The sequence below is a fragment of the Pezoporus occidentalis genome, unplaced genomic scaffold (genome assembly GCF_034315485.1).
Source record: "Pezoporus occidentalis ecotype Australia unplaced genomic scaffold, CSIRO_AGI_Poc_V1 ctg339, whole genome shotgun sequence".
Classification (NCBI taxonomy): Eukaryota; Metazoa; Chordata; class Aves; order Psittaciformes; family Psittacidae; genus Pezoporus; species Pezoporus occidentalis.
Window position 1 is genome coordinate 267564 of NW_026915366.1, and position 20229 is coordinate 287792.

The 20229-nt window shown below is 38.2% G+C and overlaps 1 protein-coding gene across 1 annotated transcript in view; it reads left to right on the forward strand.

Moving 5' to 3' along the window:
* LOC134169171 (gamma-2-syntrophin-like) overlaps positions 1–19136 on the forward strand; it is a gene marked incomplete at its 3' end in the record, with an annotated part of 159902 nt that extends 140766 nt beyond the window's left edge. Inside the window, exons 9-10 of the mRNA XM_062629460.1 lie at positions 2456–2583; positions 19007–19136. Of these exons, the coding sequence (XP_062485444.1) occupies positions 2456–2583; positions 19007–19136 (258 nt within the window). The remainder of the gene's footprint in view (positions 1–2455; positions 2584–19006) is intronic.
* Positions 19137–20229: the final 1093 nt, after the last annotated feature.

A 20229-nucleotide genomic window follows, 5' to 3' on the forward strand; every position in this document is an offset into this window, starting at 1 on the left:
AAGTCCTCTTAAATCACCTAGATTATTACAGAATATTGTTCAACAGCTTGCTAAAAGAAGTACAGCTAATAGTTCACAAGAAAAAGACAGATTTTTAAATGTTTAAATTGTCTAGATGTTTTCTATACCTTAAGAATTGAAAGAATAGGAACAAGAGGTAAAGAAATTAACAGCTAAACAAAGGTGTTGCAGAAATTTATGTTTGTTTATTTTCTGATCTTTGGTTTTAAATTCAGTGATCATATTCAAGCATTTATGTTTGACTGTAATAAGCTACCTTCTGCTTTATTCTTAGACATTTCAGTTTCTAGACAGGCATATTAGATTATGGTGATCATTTTAAACTTCAGATTGCATGCGGTTCTGTCAATTATTTTAATTTTTACAGCATTCTAAAATATGTATTGGATTTTTCACTATGATATTATTATTAAATTTATACTAAACTTTGGAGCTTAGTATAAGGTTTTTATGTCAACTTAGCTTTTTGTGGCTAATTGTATGTAATAGCATTAGTCTATGGACTTGATGATGAAACATTCATACCACAATACCACCAGAAGATCTCGGTGAAATGAAAGCTGGATTGTTCTAGGGATTGCAAATACTCTAAATTAAATTCCTTTCCCCAAACAGATGGCAGTCTAAAAGATTCTTTAGTGTTACCAACACTGCCAATTTCATTACAAATTTTTCATTTAGCTGGAAAGTGTCCCTCGATCACCAGTTCTCGGTCATCCTGTTAGAATGTGAAACTCACTATTATTTATTTAACGAAGTAAATAGAAAGTTCAGCCCTTGCTGACTGTAAGAAGGAGATTTAGGCGGAGGGGGAGGGGGAAATGAACCCTAAATCCTTATGAACAAGAAAAAGAAATAGAAATAGAACCATTCCCAGCATGTTCTTTATTTTAAGTAAGTTAAATGGCATTTTAAACACCTGGGCATAACAGAGGTCATTCCGTGGTTTATTTGCTTTTGTAAGTACTACTCAGTGCTTGTATAAAATAACTGACTTTCAACTCCCTTCTCTAACAGAAAGTGCTCTGTACAATATGGGACAAATAATTTTGATTCAGAGACAGCACAAATGCCAAACTTTGACCTAACTATCTATGGCTGTGAATCCTTCTCGGCTGCCTCTCTGTAAATAGTATTACTAGCTTTATTAAAGTGAAATGCTCAGCTGTCATGTTAATGAGGAGATATAAATGCCAATACTTTTCAATTTATGATTTTTATGCTTTCTGTAAGAAACTCCCCGTTTATTCTGTTGTTTAATAAGCATTTTTTTAAGCTCGTAATCATGCTCATAAATCTCAGGTGGTACACTAAGCAGTGGTTTCCAGCATTTTCTAATTTTTGCCTGTGAAAACAAATAGTTAACAATCTTTTTTGACAAATTGGGCATAGTTCTTTATTTCCAGTCATGGATACAGTGATGGAAACCTCTGGATATTATTTCACAAGGAACAAACTACATGATCTGCAAGTTTATATCGATTAAGATACCTATCTCTGCAGTTTCCTGAATGTTTTAGTGCAACTTTATGGCAACTTGTAATATTTCATAAATATTTCCTTTTATAATGTTTCATTCTTTGTGCTTTTATGCACTATTTAGTTGCAATACAAAAGAATGCTACATATATGAGCAGGCTGAACAGTTTGTAGATAAGCTCTGGTTTAGGCTATTCATCAATAGCTATATATCCAGGCTAATTCCCCTAACTTAATTTGCATTTGCAGACATCTGCTTTAAAGTTTTCTTTTCTATGCCATAGTTACATGAAATGAGTAGATGATTGTAAAATTTTATATTTTCACTATTCTGAGATTTGGGCAGCCTTTACTGCTTAGACAGTATCTACAATCTTTCCTTTCTAATAGAAGCATTTGAAGGAAAACTTCAAAGATAGATGATATTTCAAAATTCATCAGTCTGTATATGGATAGAGATAACACAGAAATCTACTATTAAATAACATTATGGATAAAAGTCACAATGCACAAATAAGAAACCAATATTCTCTAATGTAGTCTTTACATTAGGATATTATTCGTGTCTTTTTCTCTGATGATGTAGAAAAGTTGCAAAGACCAAATTAATTTAAACCAAAAATGCATTTTATGTTACATTTAGACAAAATTAAGGATGCTTATGACTAAAAACTATTTCCTTTTTATTGTCAATTATAAGTATTAAAAATATGCATATATTTAATATTAAGGCAATAATGAAATTAAGTCACAAGTATAATATCAATATAGGTAGCATTCCTTTCTACATGAATGCTTCCTTTTAATTCTCTACTAAATTCTGAGATTCTTGAATAATTTTATTGCCATGATTACTCACTTCGGAGACAGGCAGAGCTAGAGATGCATATTAGTGTTTTTTTTCGCTATGTCATCTGATAAATTGCACTTACTGATTCTCATTTATTTTGCACAGGCTCCATCATCACCTTCTTCACCCATAGCTAATGAACCAAAATATGAGAAGCGCTGGCTAGACACCTTATCAGTTCCTCTGTCAATGGCTCGAATCTCAAGGTACAAAGCTGGAACAGATAAATTAAGGTTTGTAATCCAAAAAGGGAAACACTGAGTTAGCTAACTGTATCTAATATTTTGCTGGAGAGTATTAGCTCTGTAAGAATTCTTTGTGTGGAGATATGAATGTCATCTTATTAAAAAGTATGCAGTCCATCTTCTCTTGAGATTAATGGGATGCATGGTGGCTACCAAAGATACAGTAAAAGAGGACAATATACTTAGCTCTACAAGTATGTTTCTACAATCTGTTGTATTTTGGGAATTCAGCTAGCATCAGGAGCTAGTACAGAGATTAAGCTTGGTGTTAACTGAATTAATTTTTAAGCTACTACATTTCATTCCATAACTTTTAATAGAATACTTCTATTCCCAATTTCTAATATTGTCAATTAATTCTTCTTTTTCTTTACAAATGATAATTTTTACACAATCATCATGACTATGCTGTATATCACTGTCATATAGAAATCCATATTGACAAGAGTTTTTGGCAAACTGCATGGTACAAAATATTGTATTTTTAATTGTAGAATCTTTTTGCTGCTCAGAGATCTAGACCTATATAATGGTTCATAAAGTAGCCTTGGAATAGGATGGCAGAGGTGATTTTCCTGAACTTCAGGAAACATGAAAGCAAAAGTGAAGTTTAATAAAGCTTCAATAAATAATGTGCTTGAGAAAGGTTTAACACATCACAGCATGCATCAGCTTTTTTCTGCAAAATATTCTGTTATGGTAGGAGTACTTCCAATCTACCAGTAGTTGTGGCCCAAGTAGTCCATAGTTCTCCGTATATATGAGGATCAAAGTTTATTCACTGTTAATATTGTCCATTTTCTTTATGGGTTGCTCTATGTTTTTTGCTTCTAATTCTTTTTAATGCGAGAACTGGAAGCTGTATTTAGGCATCACCTATATAGGTTATATGCTACCAGGAGGTAGCAGAAATTCATGTGTATACCTTTCTTGACCTATGTCAGATTTGTTACCTGTTTCCTGAAAATTACCTAAAAAAAAATTTTGTAGTAGGACAGTTACACTGCTTTAACTTGGAGAAATTAGTCTCCCAAATCATTTGGCAGCTCCTCTCCTAAACTTTGTGTTAAAGCATCACAGGTGAATAATAATAAATTGTCCAGAAAAGTTTTAGCCTCTTCTGCAGTCTGAACTCTTAATTCCATTTTATTTAGTCTCTCATCACTTTCTCCACCACTTCCTTCCTACTTCAACAGACTAATTCATGTGGTCTGACCCTTTACAGTCTATCACAGGCCTCCAATCATCCAAGGCTCAGAATTTCTTCTGGAATTAAGAGAACAAATCTCTGCATCCACATTTAGACATCAGCTCATCATCAACTTATCACTGCTCTTAAAGGATACTAGGAGGAAGATAGAAATTTAAATCTCTGAGTTCAGTTATCACCTTGATAGTTTGAAGCAGTTTCACTCCTATTCTGTGCACTGTACACATTAGATGGAGCAACCCCAAGGGATTCCAGTTTCCAAAAATAGCATGTGCTTTTTGAGAATTCTTGGAAGTAAAACACCTGGTATCACACTGTGTCTGGCTGAGACGGATTTAGTTTTATTCATAGCAGCCCATATGGTGCTGTATTTTGGGTTCTGACTAAACAATATTAATATCATACCAGTATTTTGGTTGTTGCTGAGCAGTGCTTTTGAAATATCAAGACTTTCTGCTTTTCCTGCTCTGCTTCCACTCAAGGAGTAGGCTGGGCTGAGCAAGAAGCTGGGAGGGGGCAGAAGCTGAGCCACTGGCCCAAACTGACCAAACGGATATTCTATGCCTTGTAACATCATGCTCAGGAAGAAAAACTGAGAAGAGGGGCTACGAGTGAGCTAGCCATTGCTTGGAGACTGACTGGGCATCATTCTGCTTGTGAGAGATGGTGATTGGTTGCCTTTGCATCACTTGTTTTGTTGTGGGTTTGTCTGGTTTGGGCTTTTTTCTCCTCTTCACTTTGCTTACTGAAGTACTTTTATTTCAACCCACAAATTTACTTGTTTTTCTTATTGTCTCTGCTGTCCCACTGGAGAGGTGTAGGGATGTGAGGGGCAGTGTGGATGGTTAGCTGCTGGCCCAGGGTCAACCCATCACAGATATATTTTTTTCTTGTGAGGACTGGGGATTTTAATGCTTTCAGTTTCAGTCTTGGAGAGAAGTGCTCTTTTGTGATGTGTCTTGCTTCCCCATGTATATTTAATATACACAGCACTCCTTTATTACTGGTGTTGGGTTTTTTTCCTTTTTGTCATAAACAGTCTAAAGGAAGATGAAATTGTTCCATAAAGCCTATCACTATCCCATGATACTTTAGTGCTACTAAATACTTCTTGTTTATTTTGGTAAACCAACAAGCACATCTACATGAGCATTAAAGGAATACCGCCTTGAGACTAACTGTGGATGAGGTGTTTCCCATGTTCTTACTAAAGCTGTTTATTTTGCCTAAGGGATACCAGACTGCTCTTACCCTATTCTCTCCTTCTCTGAAATGCATGTACATATTTTTACTATTATCCCACTTGTATCCTTTCTTTTACATTTCCCAATGTTCATATAAACATAAGTTCCAACATTTGTCTTCAGTAATTGCTCTCTAAAATCAAGTGTCTGTTTTCCACAAAATAAAACCTATAAGCTATTACAAGTATAAATGATGACATCAGTCTAGATAACAATCCTCCTTTCAACCATATCTACACATCTCTGTTCCCTTTCACATTTCAGCCATCAGCCTAAATTAAATTTAATGAGTCCATGACAATTCCCCTGAATGTATCATGGATCCTGCTGACCAATATGCTAATGTTGCTATTCTCTGAATATTCACTTAAAGCCTATTTGCATACATTGTAGACAGTGTGGCTGCTTTTTAAGTATTAAATGAGTCCATGAGTCTATGTGTCATCCTTGTAGTTTTTTATCTCCCTCATGTTCTTTGTCATAACTTTGTTTTGTTTCAATGCTTCATTGTATCTTACTCTCTGACTTACCTCAGTTGGTCACAAGAAGATGCACTGGCACTAGAACAGCCAGGTTACTTTTTAATGTTGTTGAAGTATTGGAACTATCTTCTAGAGTGTCACATACACAGTTGTGTGCCTTTTCTTCAGCTAGATGAACTGTATGAAAGATCTTGTCCCTGTTCCCTACCTGAATTAAATTCAGAGGGTTCTGTATCATTCTTTCTATAAAAATTATCTACATCCCTCTGGCTTTTGACATTGGCTTGTATCTATGCAAAATGTTATGGCTTGTGAAAGGAAAGTGAAGCCTGTATGATTATTTTGCTGTCTGTCCACTCACAGGTAATGCACACTTGGCTTTCTTCCATCCTTCTTTTCCCTGATAGAAAGATAGCTTTTTCACCTTTGAGATTCTTGTAGTTGACTACAGCAGACTTAGCATACTTTCATTAACAAAATCAATCACAGAATGATATTTCTTTTTTAATACATAGTATTGTATATTCTGTGTAGAGCATCTGAGAGTTCAACTGCTCTTGCTGTTCTGATGTGCTAAACTGCTGTCAGCCAGTCTGGATGGCCCCCCTGATCTCATTTACTTTTTTTCTCCATCATATTCAAGATTATTTCATATTTTCAGCATTAATTTTCTGGTGGTGTAAATAAGCTCAAACTTTCACGACCATCTATCTTAAGGTTGAACAGTCTGATATATTACTGAAGGACATCTTTTTGCTGGCTCTATTTTAAAAATACAGAGAGTATTACAATGTGGCATTTTAGCATCATCATCATTTGCTGAATATTTTTGACCATTTTTCAGTTAGAAACATATTATACATCTAGAGTTGTCTGTTAGACTGCAGTATACTTAGTATGGTTTACATCAAATCTAGTTCAGTTTATAGAATCATAGAATACTAAGAAAGGACCTTAAGATCATCTGGTTCCAACCCCATCCTGCCATGGGTAGGGACACCTCCCACTAAACCATGTCACCCAAGACTCTGTCCAACCTGGCCTTGAACACCGCCAGGGATGGAGCATTCACAACTTCCCTGGACAACCCATTCTAGTGCCTCACCACCCATACAGTAAAGAACTTCCTCCTTATAGCCAATCTAAACTTCCCCTGTTTAAGTTTTAACCCGTTACCCCTTGTCCTATCACTACAGTCCCTAAGGAAGAGTCCCTCCCCAGCATCATTTTAGGGCCCCCTCAGATACTGGAAGGTATCTGAAAGACACCATGAGGTCTCCACACAGCCTTCTCTTCTCCAGGCTGAACAGCCCCAACTTTCTCAGCCTGTCTTCATATGGGAGGTGCTCCACTCCCCTGATCATCCTTGTGGCCCTCCTCTGGACTTGTTCCAACAGTTCCATATCCTTTTTATGTTGATTGATTGATGGCTTCACTTTGCAAACAAAAATTTGTGAATGGTTTTACCCACACTTACTACAAGTGTGAGTAAACCCTTCCAGCCTGCTCAGTGGATTTTTTTAGGTGAGTCACAGCATGCATGGAACTGGCCCCAACCTTTGCACCTGAGGTTTATCTCCCAGGGCCTAGTGAGGTTGGACAGCGACAGCAAAGTCCTCAGGTCATAGGTTTGGTTAGAGTATCCTTCTCTTAGATGGATGGCCTTACAAGGCTAAACGAGCTCCATCTGCCCAGGTTTGAAGTTAGAGTTGTCCTTCTCCTAGGACGGTTGCCCAAAGGCTAGTGAGTCCATCCTGCCCATGGACAAAATTTGTCTGCCCCTTCAGTTGAGACCTGCCTGACATGGGAGACCCTAACGGAGGCCTGTGCCACCACCAGCATACCTCTCAATCTCACAAGGGCACACAAGCTCTTTCACTATGAGAAGGGGGTATCCGTGAAAGAGCCTTTTTATGTTGAGGACACCAGAACTGCACACAATACTCCAAGTGAGGTCTCACGAGAGCAGAATTAAGGGGGCAGGATTACCTCCTTCAACCTGCTGGTCATGCTCCTCTTGATGCACCCCAGGATAGGGTTTGGCTTTCTGGGCTGCGAGTATACACTGATGGCTCATGTTCATTTTCTCATCAACCAACACCCCCAAGGTCTTCTCTGCAGGACTGCTCTGAATCTCTTCTCTGCCCAACCTGTAGCTGTGCCTGGGATTGCTCCGACCCAGGTGCATGACCTTGCACTTGTCATGGTTAAACTTCATAAGGTTGGCATCAGCCCACCTCACAAGCGTGTCGAGGTCCCTCTGGATGGCATTCCTTCCCTCCAGCATATCAACCGAACCACACAGCTTGGTGTCATTGGTAAATTTGCTGAGGGCGCACTCAATCCCACTGTCCATGTCACCAACAAAGATGTTGAACAAGACCGGTCCCAACACTGATCCCTGAGGGACACCACTCCTTACTGGTCTCCAGCCGGACATTGAGCCATTGACCACAACTCTTTGTGTGCGGCCATCCAGCCAGTTCTTTATCCACCGAGTGGTCCATCCATCAAAATGATGTCTCTCCAATTTAGAGACAAGGATGGCATGCGGGACAGTGTCAAACGCTTTGCAGAGGTCCAGGTAGATGACATCAACTGCTCTACCCCTGTCCATCAGTTCTGTAGCCAATCATAGAAGGCCTCCCTTAGTGAAGGCTCCCCTTAGTGAAGCCATGCTGGCTGTCACCAAGCACCTTGTTGTTTTTCATGTGCCTTTGCATGCCTTCCAGGAGAATTTGCTCCAAGATTTTGCCAGGCACAGAGGGGAGACTGACTGCTGTGTAGTTCCCTGGGTCATCCATTTTCCCCTTCTTGAAAATGGGGGTTATATTTCCCTTTTTTCAGTTGTCGGGAACTTCATCTGCCTGCTATGATTTTTCAAATATGATGGACAGTGACTTAGCAACTTCATTTGCCAGTTCCTTCAGGACCCGCAGACAGATTTCATTAGGTTCCATGGACCTGTGCACGTTCAGGCTCTTAAGATGGTCTTGAACCAGGTATTCTACAGTGGGCCTAAGGTCTTCATTCTCACAGTCCCTGCATCTGCCTTCCAAGACTTCGGTGGTGTGGTCAGAGCATTTGCCAGTGAAGACTGAGGCAAAAAAGTCATTAAGAACCTCAGCCTTCTCCAAATCCAGGGCAGCCATTTCTCCTGACAGCTTCCAGAGACAGCCCAGGTTGTCCCTAGTCTGTCTTTTATTTGCAATGTAACTACAGAATCCCTTCCTGTTACCTTTCACATCCCTAGCCAAGTTTAATGCTTTTAATTTCCTAACGTGGTCACTAGCTTCATGAACAACATCCCTGTATTCTTCCCAGGCTGCCTGTCCTTGCTTCCACCTTTTATAAGCCTTTTTTTTCCTTCGAAGTTCCCTCAGCAGCTCCTTATCCATCCAAGGAGGTCTCCTGGCCCTCCTGCTGCACTTCCTTCTCATCGAGACGCAACACTCCTGAGCTTGTAGTAGGTGATCCTTGAACAGTCTTGGGCCCACACTGCCCTCTACGGCTATATCCTATGGAACTTTACTAAGCAGGTTCCCAAAGAGGCCAAAGTCTGCTCTCTCTTGAAGTCCAGGGCAGTGAGCTTCCTGCACATGCTTCTCAGTGTCCTGAGGATCTCAAACTCAACCATCTCATGACTGCTACAACCAAAGCTGCTCTGGAGCGTCACATTTCCAACTAGCCCTCCCCTGTTGGTGAGCACAAGCATGGCACCTCTCCTTGTCAGCTCCTCTATTACTTGCAAAAGGAAGCCGTCTTGCGCACAACTGAGAAACCTCCTGGATTGCTTGTGCAGAGCTGTACCATCCCTCCAGCAGATATCAGGGTGGTTCAAGTCCTCCATGTGAACAAGGGCCTGTGAGTGTGAGGCTGTTCCTATCTGTCTATAGACCACTTCATCCAGAGTCTTCTTGGTCAGGCAGTCTGTAACAGATCCCCACAGTAATGTCTCCCATCGCTGTTCTCCCTTTAACCCTGGCCCACAAACTCTCTGTTGACTGCTCACCTGTCCCCAGACAGAGTTCCATAACCTCCAAACTATCCCTAATATAAATAGCAACTCCTCCTCCCCATCTGCCGGGCCTGTCTTTTCTAAAGAGCCTGTAACCTTCCATTCCAACACTCCAGTCATAGGTGCCATCCCACTGTGTTTCTGTGAAGCCTATTATATCATACCCCTGTAGATGTGCACACACCCCTAATTCCTCTTGTTTGTTCCCCATGGTACAGGCATTTGTAGACAGGGATCTGAGCTGAGCTCCAAATGAAGCCAGCACATTGGCTGGAGCGGCTAGAATATCTATATTCCTCTGAGCATTTAGTATAGGTACTGGCAACTGAGTGGGAGTGCTGGGATGGAATGATGCCTATCCGTCCCCCAACACCTCTATTTCAAAGTTTTCTTGATCGGCCTGGTAAGCCTTCTACCAAAAGACTAGCTCCACCAGCCCCCGGTAGACCTGGGCTCCTAAATTGTGTCCCATGTTTTAAATACCCAAACCCCTGACTATGGCACCACCCTTCCAACCATTTATTAACCTAGCCAGTCCACCTGGCTTTTTTTAGGTCCTCCCCTGTATTGTGGAGAATTGACAAAAAGAAAATCTGAGCTCTAGAGCCCCTAATCACCTCTCCCAGGGCTCTGCAGTCCTTCTTAAAGATTCCCAGGTTACTGCTGTCAATATCATTGGCACCCACATGAATCAATAGAAGTGGGTAATAGTCAGTGGGACTTACTAGAGCAGGCAGCCTCTCTGCAACATCCCTGATCTGTGCTCCTGGTAGGCAACACACCTCCCCTGAGACCGGGTCAGGCTGACAGATGAATGCTTCTGTTCCTTTCAAAGTAGAGTCCCCTGCTACTATGACCCACCGCTTTTTCCTGGCAGCACCAGTAGTGATCTTCTCTAGCAGTGCATCCACTGGCTGTTCATGGTGCGAGTGTGTTTCCTCATTAAAATCCTGCAGGGCAGCAAAGCCGTTCTGGGTGGGGACAACAGATTTAGGAGGAAACCTCTTGCTTTTAATTGTCCTCTTCCTCCTTTTTTTTGTTGGGTTGCTCTGTTTTTGTTTTTGTTTTTTTTTTTTGTTACTGTTTCCCATCTTCCCAGGTTAACGGCCTCCTTCTTTCCTTCATGAACTACAGGGGACGCTTGAGGCCCCTGCACAGTTTGGGCCAGGAGCAAGCATTCCTGCTCCCTCTCAGCTTCTCTGACATTTCGCAGCCTATTGACAGCGTCCCGCAGCTCAGCCCCTGCTGCAGGAGGACCTCCACCAGGGAGCACCGAGTGCAGCCCTGCCCATTGTGCACCCTCCCCTCACCAGACCAGTGCAGGCACTCTCTCTACACTCCAAGCTCTGCACCTTCCCCTCTCACCGGGTCTGTTTGGGTGCCTTCGCTGGCCACCGCCGGGGCAGCCAGAGCAGAGCTCCCAGACCAGACCCTGGTCATAAAGCAAACGCTCACCGTCCCTCTCGCCCGCTCAAACTCCCTCGCCGCACCCCTGATCGCTCGCGCTCCCTGGGGCAGGTTTTTACCCACTCATGGCTGGTGCCGCTCCTACCTGGCTCCGCCCCGTGTGAGTCAGCTGCTCGCTCTCGTCAGCTGAGCTGCCGGCTCTGGGCAGGTCCTGTCGAGGACTTGAGGCTCCCTCGGTGGCTCTTGTCGCTCTGAGTTGAGGTTCCTGGACGCTGAGCTTCTCCCCCGCTCTGGTGTTGAAGGCGCCCTCTCTCGAGCTACTCACCTCAGCAGTTCTAGCCTAATTTAATCAGATTAGGCTATATTATTTCTTCAGTGGTTAAACTTTGCATTTTACATTCCAGTTTTCCAGTAACTTTGGCAAAAAAGGGGCATACTTCTAGCTCTTATGAGATGGCAAGGACAACTTGAATCTGTTGGATTGTTACTCTTTTTTTCATTATAAGAGAAGGGAGTTACCATTTACTTTTCATTTCACTTGACTTTTATTTTTCCCAGGAAGTTTTATGACTGGTGACTTAATGAGAGAAGGCTATATTTTTCATATATTTTAGATTCTGTCAGCCCATGTTGACAGAAAAAAGAGGGAATTGGATAGATTTTTTTTTTTCCTTCCTTATAAATAGAGGAATGAATGAAAATACTGCAGTGTGGGACTGTGAAATGTATTTGTATCACAAAAAGAGCAAAAATAATCCCCAGAATATTTTAAAGGAAAGATAAAAATTGCAGTATGTGTCATTTGTCTCCTCAATGGAAGAGAAATATTGTATTAACTACTGAAATCAACTTTAATTAGTGCGTTTCATGTTGTTGACACCATTGGAGTCTATCTGAATATATATATAATGATTAGTCTTTATTTATTAATTTATCAACTTTTTTATTCATTTGCCTTTATAATAATGCATCATTACTTCTATCATTCTACACTTCTCACCAAATTATCAACTTAATTTTTCTCTGTAAGAAGTAAGATATACACGGGGAGGACTGTTCCTGTGGATACTCTAAATTGCTAGGTTGTAATGGAAACATTTTTTAACTGTTGAGGATAGAGTCCATCATTAAATGTGATAGAAGTTTAACAGAAATAATGAGATCAGTAAGTCTTTCTCACCAAAAGGAATTTATACTTCACGATATAGTTCGGGGTGTTTTTATTTTTAAGATAGAAAAGTGAAGATAGGTAGTCTTACAGAAGGTGGAGAACATATTTCGCTCATTTATAATCTTCCATTTTTCCTATGGAATGTCTAAATCCTTATTTGGAAAATGTGTAGGTAAGTGTTTTTTGTCCTTGACAGTACTACATAATAACTTTTATTTTCTGTATTGACAGGAGCTTCAAGTGAAGGTACAATAGCTATAACCTCTTAAACATTTTTAGTTTAGAGACTGAAAAAAAAATGCTTATTTGGAAGATGGAAGTTAAATTGAAGAAATGAGTGGTGTGAAAGTAATTCAGGCCCAGTAGCTATAAGCCCATGTGGCTATGATCCCAATTACAAAACAGCTTAATTAGATGTAGGTGTTACTGTCTCTCTCATGGTATTCTGGCCATTGCAATTACTACAGAATATTGTGTGATTTGTTAATTTTTATAATTTTTTTTTTTTTTGGGGGGGGGGAGGAGGGGAGGGTTAATTGTTGCACTGGTTTCTTAAGAGAATCTTTCTGAAGGATTCTGTTTTCCATTTTGACTTTCCAATGAGTTAACGAAATGCCTTTAATTAGATAAATAAATTGGAAAGTAAGAAATGGAATAAACCATCTTGAGAAAGGTATAGGAATTAAAATCTCTCTTGAGTTTCAAAACCTGAATGAGTATTTGCTGACAGTTTTCATTAACAATTATATTGAACATGAGGATAAGAACAAGTATGTACCTGAAAGCTCTCACAATCAAACTATTATGGTGGAAACAGTGGCAAAGATTAATGCCTGATGAAAGGTAAGATGAAAAGGAAAGTATAGATTTGGAGGGATATTATTAATATTGTGCCTTAAGGGCTATTTGACTGATGATGCAGAGAACAGTACACTAATTAGAGTTAGTGGTGACAGAATCAGCGTCATCAGTACAGGAGAAAAGCACAATATGTCATGAAAGAGTGGAGCTATTGGAGATGAGATGCAACATAATAGTACAAAGTGTGGGGGTGACATTAGGGATTGTTACCACAAAAAAAAAACAAACAAAAAAAAGCCAAACCTATGAAATAGGTTTTTTTGGGAGCCTGGTGAAGCCCATTGGTAGATGGCAGCAGAGAAAGGCAAAGACTGGGTACAGAGTTAGGCAGAGAATAACTCTGAAAAAACCACTGCCTTGCAAACTTATAAAGGAGGAATACATATTTTAGAATGTAGCAGAAGTGTTTCCAGAAGTAAGAAGCATTAAAATCATTATACAAACACTACTAAAGCCCCATATAGGATCTATGTACAACTCTGATTATTCAAATTAAAACAAAATTTTATATTGGAAATTGTCTCTTCTCTCAAAAGGTTTTGTACTGTCTCTTGCCATTCTTATTTTTAGCTATAGTATTTTAGGATTCAGCAACTGGGGTTTCCTTTGGCACTTAAGGAATTCTAACTTTTTTTTTTCATTTTGCATACAGTTGGAAAGTGACATTCATTTTCAATGGCTTTTAGACCTGATAGCCATGTAATAAAATTGATATATTTCATGTAATAAATATTGATATATTTGATACATTTTGTGATTTCTACCATGCCTATTGATTTTTTGACTACAGTTATAAAGTACTAAAACTAGCTTGGCATCTGCCTGTATGAGAGCCTATACTGTAATGTTTGCTCTGAATTTGTTGACCTTTGGAGCACTCCAGCAAGCATTTTATTATGTCTTCAGGAATCTAAGGCACAGAATAATTTAATTTTTCTACATTGTTCAGGTGATATGTGAAAAGAATAAGCCACGAAGTTGGTGGATTTTTTAAAGCATTTTTGCTAGGTACAGTTTTTAAGGACTGCCTGAAGACTGCTATGTGTGTTTTTCTTTAAAAGCATCATTAAAATGTTTCCAATGTGTTTGTCACAATTCTGCTCAAGCAGCAAGACATTCTGGAAATCAGTTGCAAGGGATCAGGTGAATTCAGGCTACAGAGTATGATCTGCTCAACAGACTGTAAGCAGAAAGTTGTCCCAAGCCTGACCAGGCATTGTGCAGATCTTGTCTCAGTTCTAGCCACTTACCCTTGGCTAGAATAAGCCACTAAATCAGAGATAAATCAAGGTGTAAGCAGGAAAAAGAAGCTAAAACGGAGCTATGGCACACATAATAAAAGATTAGCACCAAATATTGATTTTTAGAGACTAGAGCTGCATTAGTACCTGTTCCTTGTGTAAGAAGTGATGTAAAATATTTTGGCCAGAAATCAGACATATTTTTGCATACAGTGTACTTGCAGCCTGAAAGCATGTCAAAAATTAAAGATTAGATTTCAAAGAAACCCTCTACATTACTAAGTGTAAACACATGGCCATCTCTTTTTCCCTAACAAACATATCTGAATGTTTATAGGCAGTATAAATTCAATATTTAGATCGTGTGGAGAACTGAACATCTTGAAGAAGTAATCTTTTGCATAGAACATAATGACACTGATGATCTCTCTGTAGTAATGACAGAGATCTATTGTCATGAGCTATAGACATTCCTCATGCCAAAAGACTTATAAAGCTTGAACTTGAACACAAATCTAAACTGGCATTACAGTGGCAGGCAGTCAAATAATTATTATCCAGATATAGGTCTTGTTAGCCATTTCAAGTATATAAAAAAACTAATGAGACACTTAGGTATTATAGTGGAGACAAGCCATTGACATATCAAATCAGCTCTGATCACATCATTAAATCAAGTTTTTACAAGTGTTACTGTAAAATACAGTTGAGAGATTTGTTTTTTAAGATGGTAACCTCTCTCACATACTTCTATTGTGCTTAAGGAGCAAATAGAAAAGCACATACATGTTTAGTATCCTAGTGATTAAAATAAATTGTAAATACTTGCATTAAGACTTTTTAAAAATACAGCTGAAGAGTTTTTAACTTTGATAATAATTATATGCCAATTCATTCAATAAGATGGTGAAACTAATCATATTTAATTTGATAATTTATATTTACTAGTATTTTCTTACAGTTCCTGAGTAGAATTAACAAGTGACTTTTATACTCCGAATCTAAAAGGACATCTGCGTGTCAATAACTGAAGGCAAAATTACATTCTACCTAAATGCTGTGGGACCATTCACAAAATTCTTGTGGGATTGGAGTTTAATGGATGAGATTCATCCCCCCGACTGTAGACCCCTAATAGTCATTAACCTATCAATGTGCTAAATCCCCAGCCTCACTTTGGAGTAAATGGAAGGAAATAAGCATCTCCAGAGAATTATCCAGTTCAGCTGTCTTATGCTCTTGCTTATGGTAAAACAAAATAGTTCCTGAGTTTAGCATAACTCACTATAAAATAATCAAATAATTCAGACTGGAAGGGATCCTGGAAGTCAGCTGGTCCAGCACCTTGCTCAAAGCATGTCTTGTGAAAGCAAATTGCTCAGGGCCATCTCTTGTCAATTTCTGAACACTTCCCAGGATGGAGATTCCACAGCTGCTCTGGGCAAGCTGTGCTAGTATTTGATCACCTCCTGGGTAAAAAACAAAACAAAAATCTAATGTTGAATTTAAATTTGCCATATTTGTGCTTTTGTCTGCTGCCTGTCATCCATATACTTAGGCAACAGCACTTTATATGCTCGAGTGGGGTGAAATCCATCTCACTTGAATTATTATCAACTCATAATTGTGCTGGAATTATAAAAAGGAAATTAATAATTATATATACACTTCATTCTCCAGCTCATCACTGGTCCTAGTGCACATTCTGCACTCAAGCGACAACAATAATACACTGATACTGCATATAGTTTCAGTCATTCAGGTTGTTCCTGTTTCCATGCAAAACTTCTGCCTCTTCCATACAAATAAAGCATGCTAAGACTGGAATTCCTCAGATATTTTCTGTCTGCAGCAAAGTGAAATACCTCACACCTGCATTCTACTCTCTTATGTTTCAGCTGGTGATATTAACCTTGTTCTTTTTCCTCAGTGTGCCAGTGTAACTATTTGTGACTTCAAAGGGAACAGAATAAGAGGTTTCATGAATGCTAACTGTTCTGCCTCCCACTATCACTTTCTTCTGCACAAGTTCTTACAAATCTAATGGAATACAGCCGCTTCTACTGCCACATCAGTTAAAAAAATACCTGTAGAAGCATAATGCCTGTGTTACTTCAGTTATCTTACATCATTACTCTAAGTTTAATTCAAAATAAACCAAAGTGAAAATACTGCAGGAAAAGCTTGGGGATCTTGGAGGACACCACGTTGAGCATGAGTCAGCTGTATGCACTTTCACTGGTGAAGACCTACACTTGAGGATGCATTAGCTACACTGTAGTCATCAGGGCAAGGGAAGTGATTATTCTCCTCTACTTCGAATTCCTGAGGCCACATCTGAAATACCTGCATCTAAAATACTGTGTCCAGTTTCATCTCCAGTGGAAAAAAGATGTGTATTTTGAAGCAGTTAGTGAGGAGGCTGGTCCTGAGGACTTGCAGGATCCTTCACACCTGATTAGATTCTATGCAAATATCCTGTCAGTAAGAGTTCAGATCCCAGATGTGTTTGTTTGAGACTTATTAATTGTTTTTTACAACTGATCACTATATTTTAAGGTAAAGGACAACAGGGGTTTTAGTGCAATATTCACTATTACCAGAACCATGCTTCAAATGATAAAAATTGGTTATTTTTTATAATAAAACTTCTTACTTTTTAATCTTGATTGCCTGTGTTGGTTGCATTAGTTGCTAGCTGGGGAGTTCCCTTCTGTGATCTCTCATCAGCCTCTTGTGTAACTTTGTGCCACTTGGATAAGGCATTCACACTGCATGCCTTTATGAAGTGAAGCTGAATTAGTATCTAGGCACCCTGTGGATTCAGGGGAGAGCATTTCTTGGCTCTGTTAAGTGCTCTGGATTGTCTTCTCTGTTCATGTAAGGGCTCTGGCATTTTAGCTTTGATACTTGAATTTGATGTCCAAGTTAGGTATTGTGAATGGCTTCTCTTCACAGCACCAAATTAAGTCTGTTTCCATTCTCCGCTGTGTGTCAATGCATAGGGGAGGACAGATCTTCACTGTCTCAGTGAGATGTTGAAAAGATCATACTGTAAGTCAATCCATTACAGCACTATTGGGATCTTTGTCACAGCCTTAGGTAAAAGGAACAGTGTGCTTGAGAGGTGATTATTTCACTCGGTTTACTTGCAGACAATAAAAGGATTTGTTTTGACCTTTTCTTTCTTTCTGAAGAGGTGAAACAGTTTTACTGAAATGAAAGTGACACAGAATTGTGCCATCACCATCGAGTTTTAGTAGTTACCTTGATAATTCAGTTGTGAAAAGAAAACAAAGGAATCTGTGGTATACATTTAAAAAGTTCAGGCCAAGAATGTTGATTTGGGAACAGCAGGTGTACCCCTTTCTGATTCTTTTAATACTTAAGCATATCTATTAGAATACTTTGTCTTGTAAATATTGTGTGTGATAAGTATTTTACATTACATTTTTAGCAAGTGTATAGGGTTCAGTATTCAGGTTCATCATCAAATTCCCTACAAGCGACAAATGTTAGATTACTAACTTTTTCAGTAATACATGAATGAACAACTGCCTATTAACCTCTGTGTGTTATTTTGAATGTTTATATTGACATGTATCATAAATTAAGCAGAAGACTTTACCTCAGATCAGAGAATCCCAGGAAAACCCAGCAGCTTCATAGAGCAGTTATCTTCATTCAGTATTTTGCTTCCTTCTAGGTTAGTACCAAAAAGAAAGCAATACAGCATTTAGGTATAAATACCTAATTTTTGAATGTAGAAGGTAGCAGTGATATTCTCCAGATTTATATACAAAACAAACATTTGCACAATCATTCAGAAAATTATAATTGTCTTTCACAATAGTGTATGACTAAAATCTAATTCTCATGTCATTCATGAGCACTTAAATGACCTATGTAGGTTGCCAAAGTTTAGTTGCTGAAACTATTGCATGTCACGTTTTAAATTTAGGCTTCCATACTGCTACTTAAACTTTTGTTGTTCCTGTTGAAAAAAAAAATAAATCATCATGCATATCCCATCAGCATCTAAATATGGGATTTCAGAGTTAGATACATTGTGCCTGACTTACTGCAGATAGTAAGGAAAGCATTAGCATTTGCAGAATAAACTATATACACTTAAAAGTATATATAACTATATAACTATATAAACACTTAAAAGATGAGTAAAAACCACATTAAATGGCAATTGCATGTTAGCACATCAGTGCTGTTTTGAGAAAAGGCCCTACATTCCAAAGTTATTTAAAGAAACTTTTAAGTACATTATTTTCCAAATTTCTGTGTCATAAAAGAACTTAAAAGAAATACTGTTTAAAATGTTATGTAGAAAAGTGTAGGAATTCAAGGAATTAAAGCTAGGGAAGTCAGTCCTTGCAACTTAATACATTACTAGTAAGTGAAACTAAAATGCAATGAGGAAAATAATAATTTTGGTTTAAAATAATATATGTTTGTTCAAAAAGATGTAATGCATACTTCCTGAATGCACTATCATAAGTTCAGTAATTATGAGCATAATATATACACTCCAGGGAAGTAAGTGATCAGCACATATATGGTGGTACATAGAAAGTACTTATTGTATGTGTTGCTCCTGGTGCTGCCCATTATTATTCTTCTATTTGTTGCCTTTCTTTTGATTTGTAAAGCTAAGACTCAAAACTTTTCAAAAGGTGTAAAATCACTTGAACACTGAGAAATATTGGGCAGTTTCAGAAAACTGATGTATTTTCCTTTACAGATATATTTCTTCTTACTGCAGATCAAATGCATTTGAAGTGCTGGCACTCGATGGAGTTAGTACTGGGATACTTCAGTTTTATACAGCCCAGGAGAGTGCTGACTGGCTGAGAGCAATGTCAACTAACATCAGTGATTTGACACTTCAAAATGTATGTTACTTCCTACATATTTTTTTGTCTGTGCTATTGTAAGATATTTCTAGTTTTCCAAGGGTAGAAAATAATTCACATTTAAGTTGCAATATATAAAACGCATCTATGTGGAGGAAAAGGAGAAGAAAGAGCAGGGAGAGGTTGTGTGGTCAATCAAAAGTATCGTGACATTTTCAAGACTTGCAGTGTTATTATAGAAAAGAGAATGGTAGAAAATCAGATTGCATTTATTATTTTAAAGGTTTTTTTAATGCAAAATATTTATCCTTTCTGGTCATTTCACAGATGTGTACATGTGACCAAATACCTAATTTTTACATATTTTTAATTAAAATGTGCTTGAAATTAATTTTGTTGATTTTGAAGTAGGCATGTGGAAATCCTGTGGCTAGTAAACCAAGACTTACAGAGGTTTATTGGGAGACAGTACTTTTACCTCTATAAGTTGACTAGGAGTCGATTTACTTAAGGCTGTCTTATTCCATCTTTCTTCCTAGAAGTACAAAGGTGCTTACACTGCTTTAAGTTATTCCTGTAAATTCATAAGTAGTGCTTGCTAATGCAAGCAGAAGTATTAAACAAACCTTGGAGAAACATAAAATTATTAGTTGGGCAGCACATTACTATTCCAGGAAAAAAACAAATGAAAACTATTCAAGATTCTGGAATGAAACATGAAATTATATTGATTCTTGAGAATGTACAATATTGAAAATGTATTTCCGTGTATTTGAATGGTAGAAATTGATGGCAAAAGTATAAGAGCACAGCTGTTCCTGGAAGAATTGCCTGTGCAGCTTCTTAATCTTTTTTTCTTTCAATGTGTTCAGGCTGCAACTTTTTTTATAAATTATGATTTAGTAATGTCTTTAATTTATACTTTATACTCGGGTTAATTTTTCCTTAGATCTTCAAATTATATTGTGTAGAATTTGTACTGGATTTCAACATAGATATTTGGTAGAAACAGATTATAAATTAAATTTATTTTTCTAGTCTTCAAAAGTTATTTGGAATCACATTTCCTAGAATCATAATAGTTCATTTATTAGGTTAATCCTTTTTAAGTATTCAATTGATTAAGCGATGT